The sequence below is a fragment of the Polypterus senegalus genome, chromosome 14, assembly GCF_016835505.1.
Source record: "Polypterus senegalus isolate Bchr_013 chromosome 14, ASM1683550v1, whole genome shotgun sequence".
Classification (NCBI taxonomy): Eukaryota; Metazoa; Chordata; class Cladistia; order Polypteriformes; family Polypteridae; genus Polypterus; species Polypterus senegalus.
Genome location: NC_053167.1, coordinates 57,894,123 through 57,908,220, shown reverse-complemented (window position 1 = coordinate 57,908,220; position 14,098 = coordinate 57,894,123). Strand labels below are relative to the sequence as shown.

The 14,098-nt window shown below is 38.9% G+C and overlaps 1 protein-coding gene across 4 annotated transcripts in view; it reads left to right on the top strand.

Moving 5' to 3' along the window:
• Positions 1–14,098, top strand: part of hck (HCK proto-oncogene, Src family tyrosine kinase) — a 128,675-nt gene that overhangs the window by 64,443 nt on the left and 50,134 nt on the right. For all 4 annotated transcript variants that reach the window (XM_039734406.1, XM_039734404.1, XM_039734405.1 and 1 more), the window contains exons 4-5: positions 5,137–5,233; positions 10,128–10,226. In XM_039734406.1, coding sequence (XP_039590340.1) covers positions 5,137–5,233; positions 10,128–10,226 — 196 coding nt within the window. The remainder of the gene's footprint in view (positions 1–5,136; positions 5,234–10,127; positions 10,227–14,098) is intronic.

The following is a 14,098-nucleotide window of genomic DNA, read 5'->3' as shown; positions in this document are numbered from 1 at the left end:
GTGTACGAACGTTTCCACGCTCAAATTGCGATGTATAAAACCTAAACTTGGTGTAAAGCCACGCACATTTCCACAGTAGCTCACACCCTGTCGTACCCAAGTTCTCCGCTTGGTTTTGCAGACTGGCGGCACCCAGCATCAAAGCAATGCTACTGTTCCTGTGTAGTTTATCTTTCTTTTTCAGATCCACATCCTTGACGCGGCTTTATAAATACACTGAAATTAACCGCATATTGTTTATTAGTTTAATGCATCTGATTGTAATTAACCTTTAACAATATAATGGTCCTCGGAATGGTCAAATTATTTTAAATCAATCAGAGTCAATCAAAGGGAACTTTATTGTCATCTCAACCATATACAAGTATTTAGATTGACGAAATTGCAAAGCTCAGGGTCCACAGTGTAACAACATGATGTGCAAATAATAAATTAAAAGTAGAATTAAAATTTAAAAATTAAAAATTAAAACACAAACAAGACAAGACATTGTGCAAAGATAGGACAAAGAAGTAGCAGAAATATTGATGTGTAAGATATGTAATATAATAAATAAATAAATAATAAATAATAGATATAGATAATACAGAAATTATCAGTGTATGATAATAGTTCTTTAAGATGTGTATAAACAATGACAGGTCTGAATGATGAATGTTTCACAGCAGAAGGATATCAAGAGTGTCTAAATACTTAAAGGTCAGTATGAGATTCTCAGCTCTTTTCTACATGCACACTCATCTTTGCAGGACAGTGGTTTTCATGTATAAAAGATCTGTTTTTAAAGGTGGTTGAGGCCGTGTGGAAGGTCCCAGGGGGCAGCCTGGTGTTAAGGAGTCTAACAGCTTGGGGGTAAAAACTCTCCTGCAGCCTGGCAGATTAGGCTTTGATGCTGCAATATCTTCTCTTGGATGGCAGAAGTGTGAAAAGTCCATGTGAGTGGTGTAAGAGGTCCTGCACAATGCTGCAGGCCTTGCAGATACTGCGTTTGTAAAATATGTCCTGTAGTGAAGGGAGAGGCTCCCCAATAATGTTCTCTGCTGTCTTTACTATCCTTTGCAGGCGCTTGCGATCGGATATGTTGCAGTTTCCATACCAGACAGTGATGCAGCTGGTCAGTACACTCTCCATGGTGCCTCTGTTGAACATGGTGAGGATGGAAGGGGGAAGATGTGCTTGCTTCAGCTGCCTCAGGAAGTGTAGTTTCTGCTGGGCTTTCTTGATTAGTGACGAGGTGTTATGTGTCCACGTAAGTTCCTCAGTTATGTGCACACCGAGGAACTTGGTACTCCTAACAATCTCCACATCTAAACCGTTGATGCTGAGTGGGATGTGAGCAGGATGTGATTTTCTGAAGTCCACGATTATCTCTTTTGCCTTGTCGACATTGAGAGATAGATTGTTGTCTTCACACCATGCGGACAGTCGTTTCACCTCATCTCTGTATGCTCTTTCATCATCCCTGCTTATCAGTCCCAGCACTGTTGTATCATCCGCAAACTTGATGATGTGGTTGGTGTTGTGCGTGGCTGTGCAGTCGTGAGTCAGCAGGGTGAACAGCAGTGGACTAAGCACACAGCCCTGCGGTACTCCAGTGCTCAGTGTGATGATGCTGGAAGTGTTGTGGCCCATCCGAACTGACTGGGGCCTCTCTGTCAAGAAGTCTAGGATCCAATTGCAGAGGGTGGTGTTCAGGCCCAACCTGCTCAGTTTTATAATCAGCTTTGGAGGGATGATTGTGTTGAAGGCAGAGCTAAAGTCTATGAATAGCATCCTGACATATGTGTCTTTTTTATCCAGATGTGTCAGGGAGAGGTGAAGGGCAAAGCATATGGCATCCTCAGTTGACCTGTTTGAGCGGTATGCAAGCTGAAGAGGGTCAAGGGAGGCAGGGAGATTAGTCTTTATGTGTGACTTGACTAACCTTTCAAAGCACTTCATTATAATTGGTGTGAGTGCAACTGGTCGGTAGTCATTCAGGCATGTCACTGATGACTTCTTCTGCACTGGTATGATGGTGGTCGACTTGAAGCATGCTGGGACTGACAACTGGCTCAGAGATGTGTTGAAGATGTCTGTGAGGACACCAGCCAGTTGACTGGCACATTCTTTGAGCACAAGACCAGGTATTTTGTCAGGTCCTGCAGCCTTGCGTGGATTGACCCTGGATAGAGTCGACAGAGTGCTTGGTCAGTGGAGGAAGGTGTTGCTTTTCTCGCAGGCTCTTTGTTCAGAACCTCAAACCGTGCAAAGAAGTTGTTCAGCTCATCCAGAAGAGAGGCATCACCATCACTGCTGTGTGGGTTGGGCTTGTAGTTTGTAATTGCCTGAACACCCTGCCATATACGATGTGTGTCTCTGGTGCTGCTGAATTGTTTGTTGATCTTCTGCACGTATGCCCACTTAGCTCTCCTTATAGCACGAGGCAGGTTGGCTCTGGTCACCCTGAGGATGGCCTTGTCTCCAGATCTGAAGGCTGCATTTCTGATCTTGAGCAGCTTGTGCACTTCTCTTGTCATCCAGGGCTTTTGGTTGGCTCTTGTGGTAACATCCTTGGTAACAGTAACATCCTCAATGCATTTGGAGATGTAGCCAGTCACAGAGTCTGTGTACTCCTCCAGTTTGATGGAGTCACCATCCATAGCAGCCTCTCTGAAAATGTCCCAGTCTGTCAATTCGAAGCCATCTTGGAGAGCTGAAACCGCACCAACCTGCCACACTCTGATGCTCTTGCGGGCTGGTTTAGTGCGCTTCAGCACGGACTTGCATGCAAGGACCATAAAAACGCTGATATGATCTGAACAGCCCAGGTGATGGTGGGGTAGGGCCTTGTAGGCGTCAGAAGCACTTGTGTAAACACTGTCCAGACAGCTTCCCCCTCTAGTAGCAAAGTTCACATTCTGGGAGAATTTTGGGAGAAATTACTTCAAGCTGGCATGATTAAAGTCTCCAGCAATAATGAAAAATGCCTCGAGGTGCATCATTTGCAGTTTGCTGATGATCTCGTAGAGTTCCGCTAGCGCCTGGTTAGCATTTGCCCTAGCCGGGAGGTAGACAGCAACCACCAGCACGCAACTGTATTCCCTCGGCAGGTAGGAAGGCCGACACCTTACTAATAAAACTTCTATCAGTGGGGAACAGTGTTGCGCAACTAAATACCATAGCTGCTTTAGTGTTGTTACTCTCACTACACCTTCTTCTTCTTCTTTCAACTGCTCCCGTTAGGGGCTGGCACAGCGGATCATCTTTTTCCATATTACTCTATACCGCTGATCGGAAAGAGAATTATCGGAATACAGCATCAAGCACATGCTGCCTCAGCCATGCTGCATATTTGAACTGCTTCTCAGACGGCAAACACTTCAAAACCTTTACTATACGGACCTCGCAGTTCAGAAACAGTTTCAACCCAAGAGCTCTAAATGCAGTCAATCACTCCATCAACTGCTCCTTGTAGAACTGTTTGTACTTATAAGTACAATTACCTCACTGTAAACTTGCGATCCAGTTATAATATTGCACAACCTGAGCCACTTTATAAAAGTGTGTATTTACATATGATGACGATATCATTTTTATAATGAAATGCAGCAAAATATGTTTATTATATTATACAGATAAAACTTTAACTATATTTAAATAATCTATATTGTTAATAATTAAAGGACACGGTGTCGCTACGCTAGCAAGAATCTGGCGCTCCATTCATGGATTGTTCCTGCCTCACACTGTATGCTTCACTGGGACTGGCGTGAAGGACAGAATAATTACACATGTACTACGAAGATATTTCAATGTTCCTTAAAAGCTTTGAAGAATCGGCGTTATAAGTTTACAGATGGCTTAACGTCTATTATAGAGTTGATTGTGTGGTGATTGGGTATTTGGAGAAAGAAAAGGAAGGACAGGAATTGGAGGTTAGTATGTTTGAAAGAGACAGTACTGCTTCAATAAATTATTTTATTGAAGGTCGCTCACAATCACTGAGCCACCGTGTTCCCATGTTTAATAACATGCTTTAACTCCTATCATCATGAAAATGATATCACGTATACATCTCAGTATTTTAGTTATTCAGAGAGCTGTAATATCATGAATGGATTCTGTGTCCTGTCGGAGGAAGAGAAAGCCGGTTTAAGAAGCACGTAGTGATTCACACACATAGAGCACATAGAAGATCAAATACAAAACAAAGCATTTAACGTACTACTTTAGTTACGATTTGAGAAACTAGTAAATTAAACGATTTTAAGATTAAGTTTATGATGTTCTACTTTAATGACAAAATAAACTACGTGATTAAAGTGGAAATTTCGAGATTAAAGTTGACATTTCTTGCTTTTTCCCCACTGTGTGCCTATTTTTTTTTCTCTGTTCCCTAATAAGCTTACATATGACACTCAGACGGTGGGCTACGACTCGCCTTTTCACGGCGACTTTGATATGCGACTTCTTTTTTATTTCAGGCACTGTGTGACTTAGTAAACTTGAGCTTTCGAGTTTCTCTGACACACTGTGTCACTCGATCAGCTTCCTTTTGTTGTTTATACCACTGTTTAAACCAACAAATAGTACGTCTTTCCTTGCCTCCACTTGGTATTCGCTGAAATTGTTCTGTTTTCCCTCGTGGTTTTGCCATTGTCTTTTCACAGAACTTAAGGGTTATTAATATTGATTTACATATTCAAAAAGACGTAATTCTGGGAGGAATTGGGGTGGGACAGCAGGCGCGTGCACCTGCGTTACTTTTCACACTGATCGGAATTTTTGTAGCGGAAGAACATGGAAGTTTGCGTACGCACAGAGTCCTGCATCTAAATTTTTTTTAAGGAACTCTAGCAAACAATTTTCTGCTACTGTGACATTTCAGCCTTTACTAGTGTAGTTGATTTCTGGCTTTTATAGTTGTGATACACCTGGGCTCCATGATTTAAGGGTAGTCTGCAGACCTCATGATATGATAATTTAATTATCTAAGTCCATAAAGAGCTATACTTCCATGTATCAGATTGGTCTCTGCATCTATATTTTAGAATTAAATAGAGCATATTTTGGAAATAATATGAAATTATATGGTGTTATCTTATGAAGAGTAAACTAATGTGAAAAGAAATAAAATCTCTTTTTGTTTCACAGGTTATGACAATGTAGTTATCGCTATCTATGACTATGAAGGCATTCATGAAGGGGACTTGAGTTTTAAGAAGGGTGAGAAGTTGAAAGTCTTAGAAGAGTAAGTTTAACAATTTATTTGATATTGAACATCTTTCGAGCATTTTGGTTTTTTTTTTTTGTAATTTTTTAAACTTTAAATTATATCATATATGATATATCCTTATCTTATTCTTAACCCACTCAGAAGTTTGTTTTCTTCCTTTTTGTAATACATGTGTGTGTTTGGTGTGTGGTTGCTGTTGTTTGTTATAATATTTCTATATTTCTTCAGTTTCTGTAAAAGATAAATTTACACTGGGAACAAATAAAACAGTACCTGTTTATCTACCATGTCTACTATGGGAATACATTAATAAAAAATTATTGCTATTTAATATTCAGTTTTATTTAGCTTATACAGTGTTTGGTTACTTTGTACCATTGTCTGAGAGGTTATAGAGGTTGTTTAATGCAGTTGTCTATTCTGAGTGTTAAACATGCATCGTGTGGATGTGTAAGTAGGCCTGTGTGCCACCTGATATGAGCTAATATCTGATCTGAGTATATTTTTAACAGATGGTATTTAGGGGGATTTCAATTGTGGTATGATATATTTAACTGAAATTAAAAAGATAAGGAAAGTGCATGAAAAATGTGTGGATTCTAAAAAAGAGCAGGGTTGTGATTACCCTGACTATCTCTTAAATTTGTGACCTTCCCAATTAGGGGTTCCTACTGCGTGTTGAGGGAATTTTTGGAGAGCATGGTAGGGGCATTAGTTATGTAATAGTAAATGTTGAACTGGAATTTGTACCACAGCACCAAACCAGTGCTGGTAGATAATTACTGTGGACTTCTCCAACACTACACCCGTTAACACATGGATGTTCGATAAACAGCACATTTCAGACAAAAAATAATTGGGACAGCACAGTGGTGCAATGGAAGTGCTGCTACCTTGCAGAAAAGGTGACCAGGGTTTGTGACCCAGGTCTTCCCTACCTGAAGTTGGCATGTTCTCCCCATGTCTGCATGGGTTTCCACTGGGTGCTCTAGTTTCCTCCCACAGTCCAAAGACATGGATTGGTGATACCAAATTGGCCATAGTGTGTGGTTGGTGTTTTGTGTGTGTGTGTTCACCCTGTGATAGAGTGGCACCTTGTCTACGGTTTCTTCCTGCCTTTTGCCCTATGCTAGCTGGGGTAGGCACCAGCACCCACCACAATCCTGTTCAGGACAAAGCAGGTTAAAAAATGACTGACTGACAAAGAGAACTGAATTAAATCAAACATTTGTAAATATTTCATTGTTATACATTTGAAAATATATTTTTAACATTGTCTGGTTGTCATGTTTAGACAGAATGTGTCTCAGAATCTCATTTTAGGTATTCATTATTAACAGGGAGGGCTTTTACATTTCCCCGTTGTTCTTATACAGTATGAGTGGCCAAATAAGCATGTAAGTTATAGATGTTTAAAATAAATTTACAGTTACTTAAAAAATGTATAATTTTAATGCATCAACTTTTATAAAGTGCAGTCAGTCATTTTCCAACCTGCTATATCATAACACAGGGAGACAATCCCAGGGCGCAAGGCAGGAACAAACCCCGGGCAGGGTGCCAGCCCACCACAGGGCACACACACACCAGGGATCGCCAATGCATCTAACCTGCATGTCTTTAAACTGTGGGAGGAAACCCACGCAGGCAGGACCCGGGAAGCGAACCCAGGTCTACTTATTGCGAAGCAGCAGCGCTACCACTGTGCCACCTGCTTTAAAAAAGTATTTTACAAAATAAACTTTGTAAACTTTGTTCATGTCTATAGAGATATGATTATATGCTGCATTTACTCTTGTGCTTTAGGGTACTTCCTCTGTCTTTTCATTAGGGTACTTGCTCCGTACTATCAGGATCTCTTGGGAACTTGTTCTTAAACTGGAGTTGCAAGTGAAAATTATTAGCAGCTTGCATAGCACAAGAAGTGTAAAAGTATTTAGACTTCCTCTTACTTGGTGTTGCAAAATGTTATTACCAAGTTAGGAAGAAACCTTTCAGCACAGTGTGTTCATCTTTCCATTAGTGCTCTTTTTATTTTCTGTCACCAATAAGGAAAACTTTTCAGCCATGTTGTTTTGTCTATTTTAGATTTTAAATCACCATGCAGGATGACTTTCAAATATAATGTTATCAATATGTTGTATAATTTACTGAAACATTTTTATCATCATTAATCAAGATAAATAACATACTGACACAACTTGTCAAGGGTGTGGGGGCTTTGTTTTAAACACCCTCTGTAGATGTAGCAGACTTAACTGAATTTAGTGGGTCAGGTTAGTTTTAGTTAGTGGTTGCCTCTCCTACGCACTGTTAGATGTGGTATGATATTATCCAACTGTCAATGTGCGAAATCAGATCTGAACACCACCGACAAGCGATATACTCCCTGCTGCTCATCAGCTGCCTTTTTAGATCTCTTCTTCAAGCTAGCTTGTTCTGAATCACTTTTAATGCTTATTTTTATTCTGTTAATCATGAGTGTAGAATGCTAAGTAATACATTGTTTTACTTTGTATTTTTTTTATAGATTTTTAGTTTTAGTCAATAATGATTAGTAAATTTCAGGTTTAGTGGCGTGGTAAGTAACCCAGAAAAACCCCATGCAAATAACCCAGAAAACCCCATGCAAATAAGCTTCAGAGAATCCAGAACTTAATAATGATTCAAACAGCACTGGGATTCTTGACTCTGGGCATGGACCACCACCGTGACTAGTGCTTTTCAGTAAAACAAATCTCTCAATCAGTGGCTAATTTGTATTTCTTAATAATGTAGCTGTCTAATTAGGTTTTACTTTTCAAAGTCTGTGTTCAGACTAAGGATTCTAGCTGACCTCAGATTGTGCTCTACACCTAAGTAAATTGGGGTTGTGCTAAGAATTTGTGCTTGTTGTGAATTTTAAAGTAGATATGTAAACTCAGTAAACCGGCATGGGTGCTTACAAAGTAAGCTGTTTGTTCAGAGTCATGGTTCGGCCTGTTCAAAGTACTCACTCAAAATAAGAACACTGCAGCTACAGGCTGCTCCTGATCCTTATTTTAGTTTTGCTGCAAGGCCTTATACTCATCATGGTCCTTTTCTTAAGACTACTCATGTATTTTAGTAGTCTTGGTTTTCATAATGGTTAATGCTCTGGTCACAGTTGTCTTTTTGTCTTTGTTCTTAATTTTGTTTTATATCTAATGCTGATCTTCATCTTAGTTTTGGCAGATCTCCACATCCTAGTTGTACTCCTGTTCCTGGCTCTACCACTGGTCCTGATCTTGGTCTTATTTAACTCTGCTTGTAACACTAGGCCTGGTATTAATCATAGATTAATACTATATGTAAAGTAAAAACTATTTAAAATGTGCAAATCTTTTCTGATTTAAGAAGTTATACACTTTGGTGTACTTTTTAGGTAGAAAAGTGACATGACAGCTAGCACTGCTGTTTCACGGCTGAAATTAGGATTCTGGTCCATTCACAGTGTTTGTAGAGTTTGCATGTTTTCCTCTGGTGTTTTATATAAAGGACATGTTGATTTTATATTTATTGCAAATTACACATTGGCATTGTATATAATCCCATCAAGGGCTGGTGTCTGCCTTTATATTATGCTTTTGCCATAAGTTCTGTCTTCCCATGATCCTATATTGAGGTTGAGTGGATTTAATTGTCCCTAATAAGAACAGAAACAAATTAAGCAAAGGGGGCATTATGCAGTAGTTGTTGAGATAATAACCAACAGTTTGTTTTTCAAATGTAGAACTGTAGGAAATTAACTGCCAGTGGCAATAAAGGAAAAGCAAACACCAGGCTTGAATGGGATGCCAGGCAGCACACACATACACTAATATCAGGGAAAGTTCCTGAAATGATTCAGCGTACTTCACTTGACTTAACTTTTTATTTCCTTTATTGCTATAGCAACATCATTTGCCTGGAATTTGACTGGGTGAAGTTTATGTAAATAAAACATTAATGCAGTCATGCACTATAAGGGCAACAGCAACCACTAGTCCTTAACAGCCAACAGACAAACATTTAACAAAAATACATTTAAACATAATGTGTGCAAGTTCAAAATGCTTAATATTAACACTGTTCCTAAACTATAAATTTTAACTACCTAAACACTGCACCACCATGCAATCTAGTGTTATGAAATCACACAGAAGTGTGCTAATGGGTGAAAACTCATATAGAGATAACCTGACATTAGGAACTGAAGAAACAGTGGCATTGTTGATAGCACAGCTGCCTCAAAATTACAAGAATCTTTTTTAATTCTTTGTTTGAGTGGGACTTCTCTCCATATTTGTGCAGTTTTTTTTCACTTATTTGGGCTTGATTCCATATTCTACAGAAGGTCATCTTAAGTTTATTTGTGGCTTCATATTGTCATGTATGACTGTAATAATGTGCCCTGCAATGGACTGACATCCTGTTCAGGTTTGTTTTTTGAACTGCACTCACTTCTGCTGAGAGGCTGCAATTACCTACAACTGTTTAATTGAAAAAATGGTTCTGAAAATCGATGGATTATAAGAACAGGACATAATGGTAATACTTGAAACATCTTGGACTACCCTGTGCAATATTTCACTTCTGCTTAAAAAGAAAACATGTGAGATCCAATTTTGCTAGATAAGCTCTATATTGCAAACTAGGCATTTAGGGTGATATTAAGTTAAAGAATGCACTTACACAGAATAGCTGAAGAAAAATGTCTATTTTTGTATAAGTCATTTGTTTAATGGAAGCTTTCATTATCTGCTCAATCAGCAATTTGTTTCTATAGTGCCTCTTTTGTAAGGGGTGTCTCTAAATCTACTGAAAGAACATGGTGAGTGCAATCTTTGTCCTTTAAAGGGAACAGTTTCGGAGAGCCTGGGAACTTAAAGAATTGCTTCTTATGTTACAGGACAGGAGAATGGTGGCGTGCAAAGTCTATCGCATCAGGAAAAGAAGGCTACATTCCCAGTAATTATGTGGCAAAGTGCAATTCCCTGGAGACTGAAGAGTAAGTGCCTTCCATACATCCACTGCTATTTGTAAAAGTATTTTTGGCCACTTTTCTCAACTATAGAAGATTGAACCACTAATCATTCTTTATTTCTCTTCAGTTGTATTCTTTAATAGTGACATTTTGAATTTCTTCCTGGGATTTCTCATAACCTTGCTGTATTCCTCCCTTGAGAATCAGTACCTGATCAGTTAGAAAATTCTTGTAATTAAATATTCATCTTTGTCTCTTTGATGGGGTTTAATTCATTACAAGAAGTGCAGTAGTGTTGCTTGATGCTCATTGTGAATTGAATTGCAGGAATTTATGACACTTTTGTGAGTAGTTTATTATTAAGAATCTGAGCATTTGAACATCTAAATTCCCCCGTATTACATTTGTCCATATTCTCCTTTTCTCCATCTGTTGTGCCTGGTTGGAGCTAGCAAAGGTCACTGTTAAGAAATGTTAACAAATACTTTGTACATGATTAAAAAGGAGCTCTCTGATGTTTCAAATGAAATTGAATGACTGGATATTCTAGAAAAAAGAAACGGTTAGGTATTAAAAAGCAGATGGACTGTGAAAAACTAAAGAACCAGACAGGCAAAAACTGAATCTCAAATGCAAGAAAAACCTAAGCAGGTATGCATTGTAAGAAAAGAGAGATGGGCAAAACACAGGGCATTGGATCTGCATTGAATAAAATGCAATATTGCATACCTTAATTAGGTGTCATTTACTCATTTTAAGGAAATTATTAAAAGCAGTAAAAAATAGAGAAAGATTAAACTAAGAGCAACAATTCAGAGAAGCAAAATATTCAAATATGTCCAAAAATGTATCTGCAAAATGTGCAGAGTAACAAAAGTTAAAATTAAAGGGAGGACTGCAGTGGCTGCAGGTTTTTGCTCCAACACAATTGCTAAGTAAGAAGCACTTATTGCTCAAGTAACACTTCTGCTTCACTTTAGTTGTCTCGCTCATTAAGATTTTGAACCCTGATTGCTTATTTTAGTCTTAAACAGCTTTATTCTTGGTTTTTAATTGCTTCTAATTAGCAATAACATGCAAATGACAAAAAAGAGCAGCATTTCTCCATTTAGCTTGTTTCCATTTATGCCTGTGTGTATTTATCATGCACTATTGGGTTTAATTAAATGTTTGGAAGGAAAGTGAAGAGAAAAAAGTGAAGGACTGAGAATTACTCGTCCATTTTGGATGATATCCTTAGAAAGGGGAAGAACATCCAGAATCTGAGAAGTACCTGACATAGCAGAGTTAATGCACTAACAAGCCATGAAATTCAATTATTGCTTTCTACGGTAATTAAGAAACTGGGCTAGAACAAAAACCTGCAGACACTGCAGCCCTCTGGGACTGGGATTGAGGAAATTCTATTTTTTAAGAAGGATAGAAAGAACAGAAAAGGAGATGGGGGTTGCTGTTTATGTCAAACAGAATTTAAATGCAAGTCTTCTTCAACTGGACAATGATACACATCTTAATGAGGACATGTGGCTTCGCCTGGAAAGCATTAGGGAGACAGGTCTTATTTTAGGAGTGTGTTATAGACCACCCAATGCACGGAGGAATTTCAACACACATCTGTTTTGTAATATTAAAAAGACAAGTTTACAGGGGATATTATATTCATGCAAGACTTTAACTACCCAAATTTTAACTGGGATAACCTTGCAAATAGAGCACAAGAGCAAGAGTTTTTGCAAGTAATCCATGACTGTTTTTTAACACAGTATGTTAAATCACTAACTCAGGGTGCAGCCTGTCTGAATTTATTATTTTGTAATAATCAGGATATAATTGAGAGTGTAGAGGTGATTGAACCACTAGGGCAGGGCTCCTCAATCACAGTCCTGGAGGGCTGCAGGTTTTTGTTCTAACCCGGATACTTAATTAGAAAGCAATTCTTGCCAATAATTTAATTTCGTGGCTTGTTAGTGCTTTAACTCTGCCATGTCTGGTCATTCTCATATCCTAGATTTTCTTCCAAATGATTTGAAGGCTAAAATGGATGATTAAGTCTCAGTCCTTCACTTTTTTCTCTTCACTTTCCTTCCACGTATATGATTAAACCCAATAGTGGATGATAAATACACACGGGTGTAAATGGTAACAAGCTAAATGGAGAACTGCTGCTTGCCTTTGTCATTTGTATGTTATTGCTAATTAGGAGCCATTAAAAACCAAGACTACAAGCTGTTTAAGACTAAAATAAGCTATAAGCGTTCAAAATCTTAACAAGCGAAGCAACTAAAGTGAAGTACAGTAGAAGTGTTACTTCAGCAATAAGTGCTTATTATTAAGCAATTGGGTTGGAGCAAAAACCTGCAGCCACTGCGGCCCTCCCGGACTGTGACTGAGGACCCCTGCACTAGGGCCAAGTGACCATTACATAAAAAAATGATTAGTGTTTTGGAAGAGTGCAGATGCAATGACTAAAACTGTTAAGTTTAAATTTGATAGGGCACATTTTGAGCAGATGTGGCAAAATCTAGGGAGGATAGACTGGGATAAGCTTTTTGTGTGGAGACAGTCAAGGAGCAGTGGAACAGGTTTAAAAATGTTTTACATACAGTATAATGCAGGACTGATATACTGTATACCTTAATTTGGAATTTGTAGGAAATGTAAAAAAAAACTCCACCGTGAGCTAATAAAGAGTTAAAAAAGAAGCTGCAAAGGAAAAAACAGCTTTATTAAGATGTATGAGGCTAATAACTCCAAAATGAATTGCAGGGCATATTAGAACATTAGTGAACCAATAAGAAGGATATTAGGGAGCTAAAAGATAGTTAGAGAGGATTATAGAAGACGACCCAAGGAGATTCATTCAGTATTTTAGTAGTAAAAGAAGAGTCAAGGAGGAGGTGAAGTGCATCAGAAATAGTAAAGGGTAATTAAGAAATACAGGCAGTGAAATAGTGGATGCTGTAAACTTGCATTTTTCTGAGATCTTCACAAGTGAGGAAGTAGATAGCTTCCCAACAGTAAATCGGACTACTAAGGAGGTACTGGGGGTTTTAGGAATTGTAGAGGGAGAAGTATTGCTCAGATTAAACAGGCTGAAATCAAACAATTCTCCAGGACCAGGTAATATTTACCCTTGAGTTCTTAAAAATGTTAGCGAGTAAATATACAAACCTCTGATGCATATTTTTTGGAAGTCTCTGTGCACTGGGGAAGTTCCAACGGACTGTAAAATGGTAAATATTATCCCGTTATGTGAAAAGGATGACTGGGCAGTGTGGTGGTACAGGTCCGTCTCCATGCTCCCTCTTTCATATTTGTGAGCCTCTTGAACCCGACACCGTCGATAACATAACCGGACAAGCATGGCAGATGGGGACAAAACACTCCAGGCAACGGGATGGTGCAAAGTGTCCAAGTGCATTTATTAAAACAATCAAAAGTGTTCAAAAAGAGAGTGCAGTGCTTCAAAAATTCATAAATAAATAATCAATAAAAACAGGGGAACAACCAGATGATTAAAAACAAGGCTAAAAATGAGGATTTAACAGCAGTCATTGGGTCAAACAAGCCAAATACAACTCCTTTCAAGCCTCACTTAGCTCACCCATCACTTGCTTAGCTGGCAGAGACTTCAGCAGCTGCAGTCCTCTCCATCCCGATCCCCATATTGGCTACCTCTGTCGGCATCTCGGGGTCTGTTGTCCTCTCACCGTCATTCTTGCACACGCAGTTGTCCCTCGGATCCCTGAAGAGGATGCCACCTTGATCATTCCCACTCTGCTGCACAATAAGTGGGGTCCATCCATCCCTATAGCGTTGATCCTTTGCTCCATTTAGGGAACACTGACCACGCTGCCTTTTCCATCTCTTTAGCTGGCTGGCTCGTTCTCTCTGTC